Source organism: Phacochoerus africanus, chromosome X, assembly GCF_016906955.1.
Source record: "Phacochoerus africanus isolate WHEZ1 chromosome X, ROS_Pafr_v1, whole genome shotgun sequence".
NCBI classification, from domain to species: domain Eukaryota; kingdom Metazoa; phylum Chordata; class Mammalia; order Artiodactyla; family Suidae; genus Phacochoerus; species Phacochoerus africanus.
The window spans coordinates 50,396,086-50,418,945 of record NC_062560.1 but is presented as its reverse complement, the minus strand read 5'-3'; the positions used below and the strand labels follow the sequence as shown (position 1 = coordinate 50,418,945).

Here is a 22,860-nt window from a genome sequence, read left to right as displayed (position 1 = left end):
ATATAGTTGCTGCCACTGCCCCAGGACCCATCACAAGGCCAGGCAGCCCTGCCCTGCCCTCTTCCTTCAGTCCTTGCTAAAAAAAAGCCCTGCTTGATACCAGTGAATCTAACCCCATCACTGCCAAGGACTAGGGAGCTGAAGCCTGGAGACAGTCCTGCCTCCTCTCTCAACCCTAAACCCCTGTCTCCTACCACCCTTGTTGAACCCTGCATCACTAACACTCCCTGATCTTGTCCCATTGTTGTTGATCCTGAATCCCACCATGTTGTCATTCCTGACCCAGGACCCCTAGTGCTGGCACCCACTGACATCAGCTTTTTGTCCTATTAGATGTCTTCAACTTTTGTCACTATCCCAGAGGAGTCGGTCTTCGAAGACCTGGAAAGCACCTCCTCAAACCCCCAGAAAGAATCCAACTTTGGAAGACTGTCTTATTAGGTAATTTTGAGGTCCTCTGAAAAAGATTCCATATTTAGACTGTCTTCTCATGCTGTGATATCATTTGGACCTCTTGTCTTCGTGACAGGAAGATGCGTCTGTTCCACTGAAGTAACTTGCAGTTTTAGATAACTTATAAGTGCTCTACAAAGCAAACTATATGCTTGATTCAGTATCAGAAAAGAAAAAAAATCACTAAACAAGAATTAGATTATTTCAAGAAAATATGAATTTGTTTCAAAGATGTAATGACAGAAGAGTTGCCTGAAACTGGCGACCAGCCAATGGAAACTTTTCCAAAAAGATTCTAAAAGTGACACAGAAGTTGGAGAAAATTGATCACTAGTGTCCTTCAAACTGCTCTCACTCATCAAGTATGTGATATTGAAGCATATTTAGCAGTGGGGATAACAGTTAAAAGACAGTTTGCCTACTGATACAGAAGAACCGTGGGTTCTTGAAGAATTAGAGAAAGGGAGATTTGATAGATAAATCTGATAGAAAACCTCATACTGTGTGGTTTTCATCCTCATAAAGAGGATGAAATCTCTTCAAAGAAGGAAGGCAGAGAAAAGAGGCATGTCATTTAAAATAACTGACTTTCTTATTCAGACAATTCTTAACTGAGGCAGGGTATAGGATCAATGGATGATGACATTAGCTTAGATGAACATAATCCTGTGCCAACCGTATATTTCTCTCATTCTGCTCAACCCAAAAGTTTGAGTTCAAATAAATACACGAAAAAAATATCACTTACAAATTAAGTGAGAAGGCAGCCACAAGCAAGCACAAGGGAAATAATATGTGTATTAACTGTATACCAGGTCTGATCAATATCAAAAGTACCTACTGACATTTACAAAGCTTTCATTTATGTTCACCATTCCCTCCAAACTGATTTTGAAGCCTCCCAAAGGGAAGAAAAGTAATAGCCCTGTTGCCAGTTCACTGCTGGCTGGCATCAATGAACAAAGAAGAACCTCTGGAGTGCAGTAGCCATCAATAAGTTACTTGAAGTACAAGAATATTGGTGAAAACGAAAAGCAGGAGCAAGAAACTTCTCCAGAGATTACCTGGATCAGCTGAGATAACTGAAAAGTGAAGCATCATGCCCAGCCACTGCTTTTTCCAACTAGAGCAGAAAGAAGGTTCAGGAAAAATTGAATAGTTTTTCAAAGCTCAAGATACAAGTTGTAGCAGAAATTTAAGGTTCAATTCTGAAAACGAAAGTCTTATTAGAAATGTAGTTGGTGATAAAAACTAGTCTTAATTTTACAACAGGCTCTTTTATTTGTGTTAATTTTGAAAAAATGAGAAGCAAATGTTGAATACTTATAAACAGAAAAGTTTATTAATTCCAAGGTATTCTATTAACTTTGTTGGCCTTATGATACAGAAGTAGCATCTACAATTATTTTCTCAAGGAATATTGTTTGAATGTTGATTTTGCAACTCAACCTTAATTTAATACTGTTTTATATAAGCTATAATAGACTACTATGAAAAAATGTAAACTTTTCAATTGATTTACAACTATATTGAATTGCTTTTGTATTTTACAGGTGTTTTAAAATTCCCATTATTGAAGACTTTGCAACTAAATGCATTTAAAAATCTATTTTCTCCTGTATATCTCTTTAACAATACGCTAATATAAAAGGCAGAAAACAATGCTTATATCTGATAAATGAAACTTTATTTGTATGGAAAAGATGTAAAAAAGAATTTTGAAATTAGAAAACCAAATACTGAAATGTTTATTACTGTTTGTTTTCATTTTTAGTAAATACCGATATCTCCTAGTTCCGAGTAGCCCACACAAATCAAACACTTAAGAAGTACAGGAAAGGCCTCTTGCCTATCATTCTTGCAACTCCTGTCCCTAATATAACTAAGCCACAAAGAACTTCCTGCCATCCCCCCAAAACTGCATTTTCTTTGTTTACACTGTTGCTGTTATAATGTCTTTTCTCCAGTTTATAGGCTCATCAAATCCCTATTTATTCTTCAAAACTAGTTCAAAAGACATTTCCTTTAAAATGCCATTCCTAGGAAAAAATATCTCCCCATTTCCACAGCAACCTTTGCACATCTGTTTCACCACATTTGTATTACAAATATCTGTTTATATGTTTGTCTCCCACTAAACTGTCACCATTTTATCCTCAGAAATTAAGATGGACCTTGACACATTAGTATTTCCACAATAAAAGTTTGATAAATGAAAGAATGGAAAGCAAAGTTTTGTAATCAAAAGCCTTAGACTTAATATAGGCTCAATTCAAAGGCTTTCAACATCCAAACTAAAAGTAGCTGCTTGGAATTATTTTCAGTACTGGAGGTGGATGGAAGCAGAATAAGGCTGAGAAGTCCAGGATCAAAAAGAGAAAAGTGAGGCCCTGAAGTGTAAAATGGTCACTGAAAAAGGATACAAAACTGATGAATGGTAGAAGGGGGACATGTGAATCTTCAGGCTTTGAACATCAATCCCAGTTCTCTTTATACATATACATCTTCACATGGCATTTGAAGCTCTCCAAAACCTGGCTCTATCCTGTATTTTATGCTTTAAAGTCCACCATTTGCTTTTATGTTTGAGCATACTCTCCAATAAACAGACTTCCTTTTCTCATTAAATATGCCCTTCTCTCCTTCACTTCCATGCTATTATTTCCAGGATTTCCTACCTGTGCTCAAATTGCAGAACAATTGCCACCATCCTTTTGCAACTTTCCATGCTTTTGCACATGGATTTAAGTGCTACCTCCTCTGTATCCACCTCTCATTTTATTTAATACCATTCTCGTAGCAGTTGTTAAATACAGGTTTGGCACCTGCCAGGTGGGGTAGGCTTATGAATTAATGATGGCCAATGAGGGCATGGGTAGGTACAGTAAGGAGGACAGTGTTCCAGAAAGGGAGTAGTGGTAGTTCAAAGGCCAAAAAGGGAGGTCATCACATCTGGCTGGCTCATGCACTGTTGGATGCTCTCCCTACGAGCGGAGGCTAAGGCACGAGTCTCCTCTTGAAAGCGGCGGTGTCCCTCCTCAGTAAGCCTCCAGAGGCCAGACCTTGGCTTTGCATTGGCCCCATCTGGAAGGCTGACTGGCACCTTCTCAAAGCTGCCCAGGAAGCAGAGGTTGTGTCGGATGGTGTTCTTCCAGCCATCAGGAGCTGTCCAGAAAAAAGGGAAATGCTGTTGTGTGAAACTGTAGATCTCTTGCACATTGAGGCCACAGGGAGGGCTGTTTCTTAGTGCCAGGGCAATTAGGTGACTGTAATTGAGGGGGGGGCGGGGCCAAGATTTCCTCTCTTGGCTGTCACCTTGCCATAGCTTCTGGCTATGGAAGCGTTCTTTGTTTGGAGATTTGAGGGCCACAGAAGAGTTGTTATCTTGTTCCCCCGTCTCCTCTTCTGTGAGCTCCCAGTCACTGGGGGAAGAGGTGAGCCGCTTTTGTGGGGGAGATTGCTTGCCGGAGGAAGATGGCAGGGACTCCATCACTATGGCCTCTGAGCAGTTAGACTCTTCATCCTTTGGGAGGAGCTGAGGGGAAGGAAGTATGCTTGCCACATTCTTTCTTTTACTGGGCTTTGAGGCTTCCTGGCTGCCAAAGGGGCACACAATGTTGGGATTCACCCACATCCACAGGTTGGGTTCAGAGTTAGGACCATCTTTGCCAGGACTGGGTCTTTTCTCTTGAGGTACCTTTGGGGACTCCATTACTCGCAGTCTGTATTTGGCGAGATTCTGCTCAGCTAAGGGGCATTGGTCTGTGGTGCATGGCAGGAAGAACTCATTTCCCATGTCCCAGTCCAGCAGCCCTGGGACTTGGCCATGGAGACTGTACCAAAAGTCAGGATTTTTTAGTTTTAGGTCCATCTTTAGTTGAAAGACAGGTGGAACGAGATTTCCAAAAGGACAGAGATCTCTGAGGCACTTCTCAAAGCCCTTGTTGGGGCACCAGTTTTGATGCAGTGTATCTCACCAAGACAGCTTATTAAAAGGCAGATAGAAGTACTGGAAAAGGGCGCACCAATGCCCTACTGATTAATGGTCAGACCTAGAGAAACCTCAGTGTTCTGGAACAGAATTCAAAGAAGTAACTAAAAAGAGCTTTTTAGCACAAAAGCTTGAGGTGGAATTCCTGCGCTTTCTTTGGCAGCAGGGAGCCCCCATGCGAGGACCTACAAATTTTGAATTATATGCAAACTATGGTGACTTGCATAACAAGTGCTTGTCTGGCATATCTTTCAACTCTTGCTCAGTTCATTTAATGAAGGAACAAACGTGCACAGATGACATTATATTTTGAGTCATTCTTAAATACTTTAAAAAATAATTTTAAAGTGCCTTTTGTCAAGTACTTTCACATAGATGATCTCAAATGATTCTCATGACAGCCCTGTAAGTTAATGTAGTAGGTATTATTAACCTCATGTTACAGATAATGGAACTGAGATCTACATAATAATTAAGATTATATATCTAAGTAAGTAGCAGAACTAGATCCACAGCCCAGGTCTTCTGATCCTTTCATTACATCCACTGCCTCTTGATCACATTTAACATACTATACAAAGGAGGCAGCAATATGTGTAACCTGAGTTTTAGAGTAATATGGTATCTAGAAGATGATCTCTGTTAGTCAATCCCTGGTAGAAATAAACTGTGTTACTTTCAATCATGTTCTTGGAACTAGCTGGCTTCCCTCTCTCAGGTCACCTTCTCAGAACTGAGTTCTAAACTGTACTCTGAAGACAGCAGGCCCCAAATTTAGCTATGACATACAAGTTCTCGAAAGCTACAGAGTTTGACTTTCCAGTAAGTTCATCACAAAGGCATTCTTAGGAAAAACAAAATGGGAAGATTTAATTTAATTTAGTTTGCACAATATCCATCTATAAAGTATGTGATTTCATTAAAACCATTGCATAGAACTATACTTCAAAAATATCCAGAAAATATCAATGGGAGCTATTGGGGACACACACTAATCACCCCATTGTTCCTTCCCCACTCTTTTCCTCTTTCTCCTAAAATCATACCCCATGCAAAGTGACCTTTCTGGTGTATAAATATGAAAATTAATAATAATATCAAATGTTAATATTATTGATTGATCTAAGCACCACACATGACTTAACTCATTAATCCTTAAAACAACTCTATGACATAAGTGATCTTGTTATTCTCCCTTTATAAAGGAAACGATATAAGGCAAAAAAGAAGCCTAACACATAGATAGTAAAAGTCAGGGCTGAGTTTCAAATCCAAGCAGCTTGGCAGTGCTTTTACTCACTATACTATAATCTCTTCTGTTTTTCTACTATAACATAAAATCCTATGACTTAATGCAACAAAAATGTCCTCCAGAATTCCACTTCCGTTTAGCTTTCCAGGCTAATGTATCACTTCAGCTTCCTTGCTTCATAGTCACCTCCTGGAAACACTGAACTTCTGGGATTTTCACCACACCTCCCTCCATTTTTTGTCTATGTCCCTTTGCTCAAATTGCCACCTCTACTTGTAATGGTCTACTCCCAATTGCCTTGGCTTGGCTGACCCCTACTCATCTTTTAAAACTCAAAGAAGCTTTCTCTAATAAAAATGTTGTGTCCATACCCACATAGGGAATTAATGGATCCCCTCCACAGTTGGGAACTGACAATAGCAGAAACACAGAAATATTCAGCTTATTAATGATAACCCCAGAGGCCCTGGTAGCATTTTAGCTCTTAGCAGTTTTTAATTCCATAAGCACGGGCTTTAGTGTTGTAAATTTCTCTCCCTACCATGGAACACAGTCCAATCTTTAGGGATTGGCTAGTAAAAGCAGGTCATCACTATGTTTTATTTCTTTGAGCCTTGTTAAAACATTTAATATGTAGATACTGAGCATCTACCATGTTACAAGCAGTAAGTAACAGGTCTGGCAGAAGAGTAAGACCCAGCTCAAGAGTATTTCACAGCTAAATAGAAGAATGCAGACAAGTAAAGAGAAAAATAAAACACAATGTGATGGGTGCTAGACACTATGCTAAGAGAGCACAGAGAGGGAAAACCTAACCCAAACTATAGGAATTAAAAGGCACCCCATAGGAGGAACTGTTTGAACCAAGTCTTAACAGGTATGTTATACAAAGACAAAGGGAATAGGGTAGCACATGGCAACCAAGTGTTTGATACGTGTCTCTTCAGTATATTCCAATAAAAGAGGCAGGAGCATTTTGTACATGCTCTGGAAAAACAGTTAAATTCATATTTGTGGGTATGCTGTTTTCCAGAATCCCATCCACCCCAAATGTTAATAGAGGCAAAAATGTTAGTGACTGATAAAGCCACATCAAAAGCAAGGTAGGATACAATGACATAAGCTAAGCTGGAAAAAGTGATGGGGACTCATAATGATCTTTAGAGATATATTTTCCAGAGTGTGAATGTTCATACTTGTGTTCTTTCTAACTCTAGCTCTTTCTCTTGCACTCTCCCTCTCTCTCATGTACATGAATGTATACACATATATTCATGGCCAACAAGAGCAACAGCAGTAGAAGTAGCACTTTTAGCTGCTATCAATTTTCAAAAGCATTCCTGTGCCCAGACTTTGGAAGAACTGGTAAGGAGAATAGTTTATACATTTGAGGAGGCAGTAAAAAATCAGATATGTCTAATAAGTAAATCTTGTGGAGTTCCTATTGTGACAAAGCAGAAACAAATCCGACTAGCAACCATGAGGTTGCGGGTTCGATCCCTGGTCTCACTCAGTGGGTTAAGGATCCGGCATTGCCATTAGCTGTGGTGTAGGTCGCAGACATGGCTCGAATCTGGTATTGCTGTGGCTGTGGTGTAGGCTGGTAGCTGTAGCTCTGACTTGACCCCCTAGCCTGGGAACCTCCATATGCTGTGGGTGCGGCCCTAAAAAAAAAAAAAAGCAGAAAAAAATTTAAAAATCCTCTTGTTACAAACAAGAATACCTTCAAGCACATCAGGAGCAGTGTTAAAAGGATGGACGGTCAACTTAAAGGGGCTCCTGCTACCAAACTGCAAATTTTTGATGCATATATTATGATAAATTTAAACTAGTTTAGTCTATAAAGGGTTATAAGTACATAACAATACCCAAATTTTTAAGAAGTAATTCTAATAAAAAAGAGCAAATTCCATGGGTTATTTAAGTTTTCTTGCTATTACAAAAGAAACTCTGAAACATGCATGCATGTTTTTCTTTTCATTGTAAGTGTATGTCTATTTATAAAATATAAATATGTACCTTTTTATTGGTGGATAAACAGGAAAGAATACATGAGAAACAATGAGAAAGCCATATGTTGTTCTAGAAAAACAGATACCATACCAATGGGTACTGTGTTTACTTGTATACTGCCAGAGCTGTTTTCCAAATTATGCACCCTGGTCCTAGGACTGTGTGCTCATTAGAAGTTTCTCTTTTGAATTCGCACAGAGGAGCCATCCAGTCACCATGTGCCTACAAATTATATCCTGTCAAAGACAACATCTTTTTTCTAATTCACATATAGACAAGCAGCCATGTACACCAAGAACTAGTAAAATAGATAAGCACTGATGGTCAAACATAATAATAGGTCCAATAGGATGTTGCAAGATGATTAACAATATAAAGAAGAGAAGTACCTGGGAAGACTCAATCCTTCCTAGGAGATGAAACCTCTAGAAAGCCTCACTAATTATAATAAAATACAAATAAAAATATATAAATCTTAATAATACTAAGAGACTAAAATACAGCATGCAAACATTAAAGAATGCTTCATATTGCTAAAGGACAAATCACCTCCCAAAATAACTCTAGTTGACATAGAATTAGAAGTAGCATGAAATATCAACTGAAACATTATTATTAAAAGGATCTTAGTCAATGCCCCATGGTTAAAATTGCCTTGAACTACTCAAATATGTCCTATAATTCCCCCAAATAATCAATTAGTTGATAATTCACATTGTTACCTCAGTTTGTCTGAGACGGTACTTCTCTTTTCCTCTCAGTTGGGTAATAATACGGAAATCCTACAAAAATGTAAAAAGAGTAAAATTCTGGGAAGACATTAAAATAAGTGTAACAACCTAAAAAAGGAAAAAAACGTAAGGGCAGAAATAAAGAGGAAACAAATTAAACCCATGGTGGTCATACTTTAGAAAAAGCTTAAATATAAGATCACAAATATATTTGTAACCATTGTATTTGTGTAGGTTTCAAATGCTATTCAAACAGAAGTGTTTAAAAAAAAGCCATGTAAAATTTGTAATTGCAGCTTAAAACTTTTAGGAAATTGAATTCATCAAATTGACAGTCAACAATTTAGATGGTCAATATAATGTTAAAAGTTTTATTTATTAGCTATTTTAATTTAAAAAAAATATAGCAGGAAACAAAGCACAAACAGTAGCGAATATTCCTCTGTATAGAAGTTGCTGGATACTAAAGAATTTATGGAAGATTTTATTATTTTAACACTATTTTTATTAGCTTCTCATTCTATCAATCAGATTAACTTTTCAAGCTCATGGAGACCTCACTGTTCTCACATGAACCAAAACAACAGAGTTCAATTTTGGACATTTTAAGTTTAAAGTAGCTGGGCTTATCCATGCAGTAAATTTTAGCAGGCTGTTGAAACAGTCTACTGCCAACTGACTCACAGGCTTATCTCTGTTACACCTTACTGAGCTGCAGTTTCCTCACTTATAAAGTAAGGATAATAAAAATTCTACCTAAACAAGTTATTGAGAATGTCAAATGACATAGGGTATATCATTAATTAATGTATAATGTACATCAATACCTAGTTTACAGTTTGACACTTAATAAATTCCATAAATGTAAACTTCAGGTTATTATTTTTAAGGGGGACATGGTTCTTAAACATGGATATATCACTCCAGAAATCATACTGAAAAATAAACAAGATTTATATTAATGACTGAATATGGAATGCTTACTTAATTTAGCAATCTTGAGATTAGATTTTAATTATTAGTTTTGGAGATGTAATCTGAGCTTAAAAATCTTCATCCAACAAAACTTGGAGCCTTATTTAATTGCAAAGCTTTGAGATACCTGAACTTGTGGAAGCAAAGCACCTCTTTATTGGAACACTTTTTTTCCCAAGTGTTCTGAGACACTTTGAAAGCCAATAGCTTCTTATTCATTGCCACTTACTGTTTTTTTTCCTTTTCAAGGGTTCAACCTCAAGTGCCTGGGCAGGGGAAGGGAACTTTCTAAAAGACAAAATGCAACATAAAAACATATAGCAGCCTTGTCAAGATAGCTACATCTTGGGATGAGTTTCACACAGTTTAATACAAAGTTCTTCCTAATGCAAAAGATTTTAACAGGGATTAAGTGATTTATGAAGAGCATTAAGTCAGGATCTTAAGTACAGTACATGTGTCACATCACATCAGCTGTTTTTTTGTTATACTCAAGAGGACAACTCACCAACATACATATATTAAACACGCACTGTAGCCAGGTCAACATGACACGGTGATTTCACCAACTTTGTTAAGCCTCTACTCTTTACTTTTATAGACACTTTACTCTTAGGCTATATAGAGACAGACCATAAATGACAGTTAAGCTCAAATACAAGAAAAATATCTCTAAGATCCCACTGTGGTGCAGTGAGTTAATGAGCTGGCTTGTCTCCATGGAGGCACCAGCTCCATCCTGGGCCAGTGCAGTGAGTTAATTATTAGTTTGGGATCCAGTGTAGCTGCAGCTGTGGCATAAATCACAGCTCTGACTAGGATTCAACCCCTGACCTGGGAACTTCTATATGCCATGGGGGCAGCTGAAAAAGAAAAAAGAAGACAGAAAAATACCTCATTAGATTAGAAACACAAAATAATGAATGGAACGCAGTCACTGGCTTGCTTGGCTATGGTTTATCAAGCAGGAACTGGAAGTCAGGAATTCGATTCTTTGAGGGAATAGAAACCAAAATTCAGGGACTAAACTACCCCAGATTGTGAAAAGAAGCTAAAAAATATCACTGTCAAACTTTGGCAAACTGCACAACTTAGAAAGAAGAAAGCTAAAGACTAAACCTTGCAGCCATACGCTGAGTCAAATTGCTCACTAGCTATTGTAAATCATTCAATCGGCTCTCCTGGACCTGTGGTATCATCATGAGGCAATAATTTAGAACTGCCATTCTGGGATCTGGTAGTGGATTCAAACCTGGAGGGCTTGGAGGAGGCATCCCCAAAATTCTTGATAGGGATGGGTCACTGGGTTAATGAATATAGGAAGATGAGAGGTAGAGAACAAAATGTTCCACTCAATTTAAGCTGAAACCAAAATCCCCAAATACATGAAGAAATTTAATAGCAAGAAAAATTAACAGCCAGATCTTTAATTCACTTGAGACAGCAACAGCATTATGGAATGATCTGGAAAATAAAGTACATATGTTTAGTATACTTACAGAGATAAAGAGTCAACATATTAAAAATGCATACAATGACGGGAACTAGAAGAGATAAAAAGGAAGCAATTAAAAAATCTGGAAATAAATATGTCACTGAAAATTTAAATATGCAATAAATGAGACAAATTCAACTGGACATGGCCAAAGAGCAAACTGGTGAATTGGAAGACACAGTAGCAAAGAACTCACCCAGCATGCAGCAGATAGTAATAAAAATATAAAATACAAAAAAAAATAGTTGAGACATGGAAGATACATTCATCTATTTCATCTAATAGAAAGTTCAAAAGAATATGAAGAAAACAATAAAGAATCCATAACTGAAAAGAAGTTACTAATTACTTCCTAGATTTAAAGAAAGACATGAGTTCTCAGATCAAAAGTCCACTGAGCAGGATAAATAAAAATCAACCCACTCCTAGACACACTGAATAAAACATCATAACATCAAGATTAAAGTGCCAGGAAAGGTGGATGTTTAATACAATGGCAGTGTTGCCAAGTCAGGTACTTGTGGGGGTGTGCTGGCCCTCAGAATCTCTGAGAACCAACTAGTACCTTCTGCCCTTGCCATAGGAAAGAATCTTCTCTCATTATTTCCAAGATTATTTCATATGCAATATGAGACACTCAAACTTGGTTCCATAGCCACTGGGATACAGACTTCAGAGGTGTGTATGCCTAGCAATAGAGAAGAAAATTACCTCCTACTGTCCTTCAGCTATTAGAAAGTTGCATATATTGATGCTCATACAAGCTGTACTGGGAGTAGGCTACTCAATGAAGCTAAGACTTTACTTAATAAAGCCAGAATGGAGACACAGAATCACTTGTTCACTTACAAAAAGATAATGACACTGGGGAATAAATATAGCATAGTTTGAGTCAAGCCTGCATGTCAAATTTGGAGAAGTTGCAGATCCAGATGCCGTATTTCATTCCTTTTCTTCATACAGAATCTCTGGGACCTTTGTACAGTTTAATGGTTGAGCAGTTGGCTCTGCCTCAAAGGATCTTGAGAGCTCCTTGCAGGAAGTTTACCACAAGGTAGTGAAGCCTTCTCAGTTTTTTTTTTTGAGAAGTAATTTATGTAGATTAAAATGCATAAGTTGAACATATTTATTCAATATGATCAATTTTGACAATTGTATACACCCATGTGTACATCACCCAAAACAACATGGAACATTTCTGTTATCCCAGAGGGTCTCCTTATCCCCTTTCCAGTCAATCTTCACTCACCCTTGCAAATACTGTTTTCTATCACTATAGATTAGTTGTGCCTGTATTTTTACTTTGCGTAAAAAGAACTAGACAGTCATCATAATAAATAATGATAAATCAACAATCTTAAAAACCATTAGAAGGAAGAAAATGCTTCCTTCTAAAGGAAGATCAACTAGTCTGAGGACAAGCAATAACAAATGCTAGAAATATTTACATATGATGAAGTAACACTGTGAAGCTGGATCTTTGTACCCAAATAATACTACATATTTATGAGAGCAAAATAGAGACATTTTCAATATTTAGTTAGAGTTAACCACCTACATACTGGCATTACGTATGCAAGTAAACAATGTATTTTCTTTTCTTCTTTTGGCAGGGAGGGGGCACACCTGTGGCATATGGAAGTTCCCAGGTTGGGGTCAAATTGGAGCTGCAGCTGCTGGCCTACACTACAGCCAAAGCAACATCAGATCTGAGCTGCATCTGTGACCTATGCTGCAGCTTGCAGTAATGCCAGATCCTTAACCAAATGAGCGAGGCCAGGGATCAAACCCACATCCTCACGGATACTATGTTTGATTCTTAATGCACTGAGCCACAATGGCAACTCCAGCAATGTATTTTATTTTATTTTATATTTTTTATATAATGATTTTTATTTTTTCATTATAGCTGGTTTACAGTGTTCTGCCAATATTCTACTGTACGATATGGTGACCCAGTTACACATACAGGTATAGATCCTTTTTTCTCACCTTATCATGCTCCATCATAAGTGACTAGACATAGTTCCCAGTGCTACACAGCAGGATCTCATTGCTTATCCATTCCAAAGGCAATAGTCTGCATCTATTAACCACAAGTTCCCAATCCATCCCACTCCCTCCCCCTCCCCCTTGGCAACCACAAGTCCATTCTCCAAGTCCATGATTTTCTTTTCTGTGGAAAGGTTCATTCAACAATGTATTTTAGGAGTTCCCATCATGGCGCAGCAGAAAAGAATCCAACTAGGAACCATGAGGTTGTGGGTTTGATCCCTGGCCTCGCTCAGTGGGTTAAGGATCCAGCATTACCGTGAGACTATGGTGTAGATCACAGACACGGCTCGGATCTGGCATTGCTGTGGCTGTGGCGTAGGTCAGCGGCTGCAGCTCCAATTCGACCCCTAGCCTGGGAACCTCCATATGCCATGGGTTTGGCCCTAAAAAGACAAAAGAAAAAAATGTATTTTAGAAATAAGAGGAGTAAAGCCAGAGAGAAATTATAAGGAAAATAAAGAATCAATGACAAGCAAAGAAACTGATAACTGATAAACTATGTTTAATATGACTATAAAATTATAATAATATTTTTTTGCTTAAAATGGCAAACTAAAACTCCATCCAAATATAATAAGGGGTTCAATGGGTAATTCAAGCACACTAAAGCCTTTGCCATAATTAAGAGGACAGAAATGCTGGATAACCAAAGAATTTCCTAAAACATTTTATAAATACATATACAACATATACATATATGATATTTAAGGACAAACAGTAAGAATATAATTTACAGCATCAGAGGTCATCTATCTGCTGAATTAGTGACAAAGAAGGTAGGAAAGATGATGTTAAATTGAAAGCAAACTAAAAAAGAAATATATGAGTCAGAATACATAAATAAGAATAGTAATTATAAATAAACTATCCTCACCTAACAAAGATTACTATAATAGTTTTTTTATAATCTAGTTATATGTTTATTTTTGCTTTTGTTGTCATTACTCTAGGAGGTGGATCTGAGACGATATTGCTATGGTTTATGTCGGAGAGTGTTTGACCTATGTTTCCTCTAAGATTTTTATAGTGTCCAGTCTTATATTTAGGTCTTTAGTCCATTTTGAGTTTATTTTTGTGTATGGTGTTAGGAAGTCTTCAAATTTCATTCTTTTACATGTGGCTGTCCAGTTTTCCCAGCACCACTTATTGAAGGGGCTGTCTTTTCTCCATTGTATAGACTTGCCTCCTATCCACCTCATAGAGTAATGACAACAAAGACAAAAATAAAAAAAGGGACTTAATTAAACTTAAAAGTTTCTGCACAGCAAAGGAAACCCTAAACAAAATGAAAAGACAACACACAGAATGGGAGAACATCTTTGCAAAGCGACCAACAAGGGATTAATCTCCAAAATGTATAAACACCTTCTGCAGCTCAATACCAAAAAAACAAACCACCCCATCAAAAAATGGGCAGAAGATCTAAACAGACAATTCTCAAAGAATACATACAGATGGCCCCAAAACACATGAAAAGATGTTCAACATCACTCATTATTAGAGAAATTCAAATCAAAACCACTGTGAGGTACCACCTTACACCAGCCAGAATGGCCATCATCAAAAAGTCTACAAACAATACATGCTGGAGAGGTTGTGGAGAACAGGGAACCCTATTACACTGCTGGTGGGAATGTAAATTGATGCAACCACTGTGTAAAACAGTATGGAGATTCCTCAGAAAACTAAAAATAGAATTACCATTTGATCCAGCAATCCCACTCCTGGACGCCTATCCAGAGAAAACCATGACTCAAAAAGGTACATGTACTCCAATGTTCATTGTAGCACTGTATACAATAGCCAAGACATGGAAGCAACCTAAATGCCCATCAACAGAGCAGTGGATGAAGAAGGTGTGGTACATATACACAATGGAATATTACTCAGCCATTAAAAGGAAAGAAATAACGACATTCAAAGCAACAAGGATGGACCTAGAAATTATCATGCTAAGTGAAGTAGTCAGACAGTGAGATACCAACATCATATGCTATCACTTACACATGGAATCTTAAAAAAGAACACAATGATCTTATTTGAAGAACAGATACTGACTCACAGAACTTTGAAAAACTTATGGTTTCCAAATGAAGCAGGTTGGGGAGCGGGGGGATGCACTAGGGGATTGGGATGGAAATGCTACAAAACTGGGTTGTAATTATCATTGTACAAATATAAATGTAATAAAATTCATTGAGTAATACTAAAGATATATATATATAAATAAAAAATCCAGCTATAAACTAGCACTACATCTAAAACAAAACTACACCAAAATATTATGTTATAAAAAATGCTGAATTAAAAACAATAATACCAAAATAGAAAAAACTGGTTTGGCAATACTAATACCAGAGAAAATTGAATTAAAGGTAAAAAGCATAAATAACAAAAAAGTAGACTCCATAATTATAAAAGAAATAGTGCACCATGGACTTCGATGCATGTCACAAGGTGACAACAAGACAAAGCAATAACTCACGGAATTATGAGGGCATATTTACAAATACACAAGTAAGTCAGAGAATTATACTCCCCCTATCATAGACAGATGAGGAATAAAATAATAAGCTTCAGACAATAAAATTTAAAGGACAGACCTACATAGAGAGATATGACTCTACATCCAAGAAATAGAAAATATATATTCTTTCCAAGAATTTACAAAAATTTACCACATAGTAGGTCTCAAAGGAAGTCCAACAATTTCAAAGCTATGTATATCATATAAATTCTTTCACTGATCACAGTGCAATGAACCATGGTAAAATAATAAAAAATAAAACACTTCTTAGAAAGTTAAAAATCACTCCTTAAAATCTCACCAATTAAAGAGATCAGAATGAAAATTACAGCATATTAAAATGCAAACAACAATGAAAACACTATATTCTTAATGTAATGTAAGATGCAGTAAAGTGATATTTAGATGGGAATTTATAGCTGTAAATTAACAATTCTATTGAAAAGTAAAACATATTGCATATTTATGATGTCTTCCACAAAAGATAGAAAAAATAAAATGAATAAACATTATTAAGGAACATAAACTACAACTTTAATAAATGAATAGATATACAACATTTACATATTGGATGGCTCAGTATTATAATAGTACCAACTCTCTGCAATTACTATAAATTTACAATTTAGTATAAATATCAGAACCATTTACAGTGATCCTCATGTTATACAGAAGAACAAAAAACCCAGAATACTTAAGACCTAGTAAAGAAAATACAGTGAGGAAATTTGCCCTACCAGACATCAAGACTTATTATAAAGCTATAGTAAATTAAGACTATGTTATCAAAAGAGCGAAGCCAAAAAATCCAAAGAACAAAATAGAGTCCAGAAACCCACCATCATTGCATACTATTCTTTTGTTTTTCTCTTAAGCATTTATTATTCCTTAACATGCTATATAATCCTATTATTTATTTTGTTTATTGTCTCTCTCTGTCCCTTAAATTATAAGGTCAATGAAGACCAAGATTTTTGCTGGGTTTGTTTGTCTGTTTTCAATGAAGAGTGCCCTGAAGAGTGTCTGACTCAAAGTGGATGATCAATAAATATTGGTTGAATAAAAACCTAAATGTGAACATCAAAACTGGATTTTTAAATAAGAAAATCCAGGGGAATAAATATGTTTATATCCTTTGAGTAGATAAGGATTTCTTGGAAATACACAAAAAAATAGATAATATAAAAAAAAATTAAAACTAGTACACAAACACACACACAAGCCATTATAAACAGTTAAAAACAAGCTACAACAGGATGGAAGAAGATTTATGAGACACACAAACAAGAACACATAAAGAATTCTGACACATCAATAAGAAAAGGACAAACAGCCCAAGATAATAGGCAAGGGACATTAAAAGGCCCACTCACAGAAAAAATAATCTGAATGGTCAATAAAAACAAAACAGATGCTCAACCTCACTTGTAATCAGAGAAATAAAAATTTAAAAAAAGATGTCACACACTGTCAGATTAACAGTATCTAGTAAATTTGAAGACACTTAAAATTTACTACTTGAGAATCCTACTTTTTAGGTACATACTCCAGAAAAAAATCCTGCATATGTGCACACTGGGAAATATATGAGAAAAAACCATATGAAATGGCAAAACAAAAAACAGTAGTTAACAACCTAAATATCTATAGCAGTTTGAAAAAGAATATGTAAATTACAGAATAATTATAATGGATTACTCTAATATTAGAATAACGAAGCAAAGTTACGTGTATCAATATGAATTAATTTCAAAAGTATACTTTTGACTGAAAAAGTTGCAAATGGATATATACTATATGCCATCATTTAAATGAAAATTTAAAGACTGCAACACAATACTATTTTAGGTATCTAGATTCAAAATATAGAAAGTTTAAAACTACGCAAATGGAGAAAAGAAAATACAATTAGGGAGGAGTATACAGGGAGTTTCAACCATGTCTGTAATGTGGGAACAATAAATGAATTACGAGATACCAATTCACACCCATTATTTTGGCAAAAATTTTAAAAATAAAATCAAATTTTGACAAGAAGAGGGGGAAAACACTCTCATCCACCACTTGTGGGAATGTAAATAGGCGCAGCCCTTTTAAAGGGTAAAGTGTTAATTAAAAGCTACAATCTGACTACCTTAACATTTGGCAGTTTTTACTTCTATATGTGTACCCTAGAAAATACTTGTATGCTTAAGGAAACACATGTAAGAGAGTGCTCTGCATATTACTCTTTGGAATGCTGAAAAACAGTTAAATGTTCATTAACATGGAAATAGGTGAATTAAGCAGTAAAAACCACACAAAGGAATACTATGCAGCTTTTACAAATAATAAATTAGCTGTAGGAAGACTGCAATCCAGAATTATTTGGTTGAAAAAAAAATCAAGTTGTAGAAAGTTGTGGTAAGCTACCGTTAACCAGAGGGCTGTCTGTAGTGAAGAGAGGAGACCAGGTGTTAAGTATGACCAAATGCCTACCTGTAGCGTTGAGGAGAACCCTGATGTGGTAGAGTTGATCAGAAGAACGCCTATAGAGAAGAGAAACACCTACTACTATCACGGCACTAGATCGAAAATCCGCTAATGCAAAAAACAAACACGCACGTAAGGCGGAGCTCTCCACCTTTACGACTTCCTTTACGAGGAAGAGTCTGACGAGAGCAAACTGACTCAAGGGAAAGAGATGTGGGCGGAGCTAACTGGAGGGCTGCCAATAGAAATGAGACAGACTCTAGGGTGGGCAGACTACCCATAAGCCTGACAGAATAATGAAGAGGACCCTTATGTGGGCAAGGCTGTCCATAGATTGCCTATAAGGAGGAGAAACACCCTTCCTTTGGGGGGCGTAACGAGAAGCCCCCTGATAGAGAAATAAGACCCTAGTGTTGGTAAAGCTGAGCATAGGATTGCCTGCGTGATATGAAAGGTGCTGGCATGTACTGAAATAGAGAATTGAAATAAATAGAGAAGGATCCTGGTATAGTTAGAGGTATACCAACAGAGAACTTTTCTATGATTGGAACTTCCCAGACGCCCACTTACACACAAGAGAAGGACACTGATTTATAGGGTATGACTAGAAACCTTCCAATAAAGAATAGAAGGAACCTTGGCATAAGTGGGGCTAACTAGGGGCTGCCTATAATATTAAGAAGGACTTGATGTAGATGGGGCTGTCCAAAGACTTGCCTGTAAAGATAAGAAGGACAATATTGTATTTTGAGTTGGCTGAGGTACTTGATTATATTGATGACAAGGATTCTAAATGGGCCTGTTGGGAAAAAAAATGAGGAAAACACCTGCGTGGTGGGATAAAAGAGAAGCCTGATTGTCGTAATAAAGATAATCAAAAACGGTCACGGCCATGTAGAAGCGTATGCGTGGAGAGTTACATGCTTCTCTGGGGACTGAGTGTTAAATAATAACAGAGCGACAGTCTGGATCTGGTTCTATGGAAAGAGAAGCTCAGGAATGGGTAAACCCAAAGTCTGGTTGGGGAGTTGTCTTCAGGTATATTAGGAAGAAGGGAAGGGGACACATTGGGTGAGAGACCTAGTCAAGTGGTGTATAGACACAGACATGTGCAGAGCAGAAGTGTGGCTCCTGCTAGAAGCATGACTGGAGTTAAAGAGAAAATACTCCTGAGTTTAAATAGTTCAAATAACAATAACCTACAATTCCACATGAGAATAATTCCTATTAAAATTACAATGAATACGTATAAGCGCTACTTAGCAACAAATTAACAGTAAGATTCTGCTTTTGTATTAGCAAACACACTAAGATGATGAGAGGGAAAGACATACAAGTAAGGGTTGTCCAGATGCACTTGGGGAGCACCTAGGACCAAGTTTGTATAGGCGGGGACTGGCTTAGGGAGTAAGCTTCCTATTCTGGGAAGAATACTGTTATTCTCAGTTGACATACTACCATGAAATCTCCCTTCAGGGTGCCCCTCAGCCCAAGACTATAGCACATTTTTGAATGAAGATAGGATTTACAGAATTGATCCCCTTAATATAATTTTTAGCTCTAGAATTCCCAAATTTTACTTGATTCTGAGGGTCCTCATCAAGACCCTTTTAGGACAGAGACAGGTCTTAGCCATCCATTAACCTCAGATTACTGGTGCTCCCAAAGAGGGTGATGTTAACATCCTAAAGGAATAACCCTCATTCTGGGAATGGAGCCACTAACATTTCTTCTGTGAATGTTGTTGCTTATATCAGCCTCACTTTACAGTGGGGAATGTAATTACACTTCAGCAGAGATAGCTCTGGTCTTTAACTAATCCCAGCCCCAGCTGGTCACACCTCCATGCCCCCACCACTGACCCCAGCTATCCTCGGTCTTGAAGAAATAGTTGAACAGTAGAATCAGAAGTCACTTTCATATGGTGAAATAAAGATAAAAGGCCAAGGCTGAAAATCATCCTACAATAGGGCATGCTATCCAGCTGAAAGAGTGGAGGTGGCAGAGAGGTAAGTGACCAAGTCTTTCCTTCCAACATATTTAGTATTCCTGATATTGGCAAAAAACCTAAGAACCAGCTTCTGGGTTTATTCTGAGAAAAATATATAAACTGGTTTGTGAGGTGGTAACCTTGATTGGGCAGAAAATGACATAGTTTGTCAGGTATTATCTGGATAGTCTTTTGATGAAAATACACAAAGGCCAAATTGGTAGAAACTGAATGATTTGTATAGTTTCTTTAAGAGTTTGATATAATTTAGAATTAGTAAAGGGAACATTTAAAATTTTATGTATGTAATTTGTATTGTGTTCTTTTATAATTTGAAAACAGTTTGATTTTGTGATTTGGGGGATAAAACTTTCCATCTATTATAAGCCATGTGTTCAAATTCTTATCTTTTATGATATATGCATTAATATTTTGATAAAATGAAAATGAATTTTACCAACCACCAAATTATTAATTGTTAAAACTTATGCACTCGATACTGATTAGTAAACTATTTTTTCCCTTTTTCTGGACAATGTTATACTACTTTTTTCATGTTTCGTACAGACATTTCCTAATAATATGATTCTCCCCTTTCAGAATTGACCAGACCTTGAAAGAGAGTTCCCAGTTTTGTTACAATTAATTCCCGCCCAAGAGTCAGACTGTCAATTCCCTTGTCCTTTTGAACATGTACATGAAGGAACAATATGTTAAATAGACAATTCAGCAAAGCTATAGGATACAAAATCTACAGGCAAAAATTAGATGTGTTGCTACGTACTAACAATGAACAATCTGAAAAAGAAAGTAAGAAAATGAGTCCATTCACAATTGTATTAAAAATAAAAATAAATAAAAACCTTAAGAATAAACCTAACCAAGGAAGTGAAACACCTCTGTACAGAAAATGAAAAAAACAAAAAAACAAAAAAACAAAAAACAAAATACGCTGAACTAAGCTAAAAAGGACATGAAATAATGAAAAGACATCTCTTGTTCATGGATTGGCAGACGTCAATAATATCTGTATTAGTATCCTCCAGAGGAACAGAACCAACAGTATATATGTATATATCCAGTATATGGTATCTATCTATTTATGGGGAAAAGATTTAGTTTAAGGTATGTTTACACAATTTTGTATGTTTTGCAAGTCCTAAATCTGCAGGGCAGACCAGCAGGCTGTAGACAAAGGGAAGAATTGCAGTTCTGGTCCAAAGGCAGTCTTCTGGTATAATTCCTTCTTGGTTGGGGGAGGTCAGTCCTTCTCTTTAAGGCCTTCAACTGATTGAATGAGTCCCATCCACATTATGGAGGGTAATCTGCTTTATTCAAAGTGTAACAATTAAGTCGAATAATTTGTGTAAAATATATCTTCATATACACACTTAGAATAATCACCTGGATATTTGTTCACGTTAACACATAAAATTAACCCTCATGCTACCCAAACTGACCTACAGATTCATTGCAATCTTTATCAAAACTCTAGCAATGTTTTTTTCAGAAATGGAAAACTCCATCCTAAAATTCATATAGAAATTCAAGGGACCCTTAATAGCAAAAATAATCTTGAAAAAGGAAAATAAAGTTAGAAGACATGCAGCTGGTTTTCAAAACCTACTACAGAGCATTTTCTCATAAATTTATCGATTCATATTAACTGAAGGACATTTGAGTTATTTCTGCCTTTTGGCTATGTGAATAAGGCTGTTATGCGCATGAGTGTACAAATACCTTTTTGAGTCCTTTATTTGAATTTTTTTGTGTATATACTCCAAAGTGGCATTGCTAGATCATATGGTAAGTCTATGTTTAATTTTTTTGAGCAATCACCATGGAATTTTCCTAAGTGGTTTCACTATATTACTTTCCCACCAGCAAATCACAAAGATTCTACTTTCTCCATAACCCCACCAATATTTTTTATGTTCTGCTTTAAAAAAATAACTCTCCTATGGGTTATGAAGAGATATATCATTGTGAATTTTATTTGCATTTTCCTACTGATTAGTGATGTTAAGCATCTTTTCATGTATTTATTGCCCATCTGTACAACTAAATTGAGGAAATATTTATTCATGTATTTTGTTTGTGTTAAAAATTGGGCTATTTTCTTTTTGTTCTTAAGTTGTAGGAGTTCTTTATATATTCTGGATATTAGTCTATTATTAGATATAGGATTTGAAAATATTTTATACAATTTTGTGGTTTGCCTTTCTGTCTTGTTGATAGTGTCATTTGATGTATAAACTTTTTCCAATTTGATGAAGTACTATTTACCTATATTTGTGGTGTAACATACACTTTGTTGTCATATCCACAGAATCACTGCTAAATCCAATATCTTGAGGTTTTCCACTATTTTCCTATAAGAGTTTTATAATTTTATCTCTTATATATAAGCCCTTCATCTATTTTGAGTTAAGCTTTGTGTATGGTGTTAGTTAAGAATTCAACTTTACATGTGGATTCTCATTTTCACAGCATTATTTGTTGAAAAGGATTCTTCTCATTTAATGATCTTGATATCCTTGTTGAAAAGCATTTGTCTCTATATATAAGGGTTTATTTCTGCCTCTCTATTGTATTCTGAGTTAATTTGTCTGCTTTATGCCAGTACCACACTCCTTTGATTAGCATAGCTTTGTAGTAAATTTTGAAACCAGGCAGTGAGTCCTCCAACTTTTCTGTCCAAGATTGTTTTGGCGATTTAAATTTCCTTGCTACTCCATAGGAATTTTAGGATGGATTTTTATGTTTATGCAAAAAATGTCATTGATATTTGTATTTTGATAGTGATTGCATTGAATCTGAAGACTGCTTTGGTTAGTATGGACTTCATAAAAATATTAAGTCTTCCAACCCATGAACCTCACCAAGATTTCTCTGGAGAACACTAA

General features: G+C 36.3%; 1 protein-coding gene across 1 annotated transcript; it reads right to left on the bottom strand.

Moving 5' to 3' along the window:
- Positions 1-3,376: 3,376 nt before the first annotated feature.
- On the bottom strand, positions 3,377-4,324 carry FOXR2 (forkhead box R2). The gene has a single exon (XM_047764442.1). It carries the CDS (start codon positions 4,322-4,324, stop codon positions 3,377-3,379), a length of 948 nt encoding a protein of 315 aa, XP_047620398.1.
- Between the last annotated feature and the right edge of the window lie 18,536 nt (positions 4,325-22,860).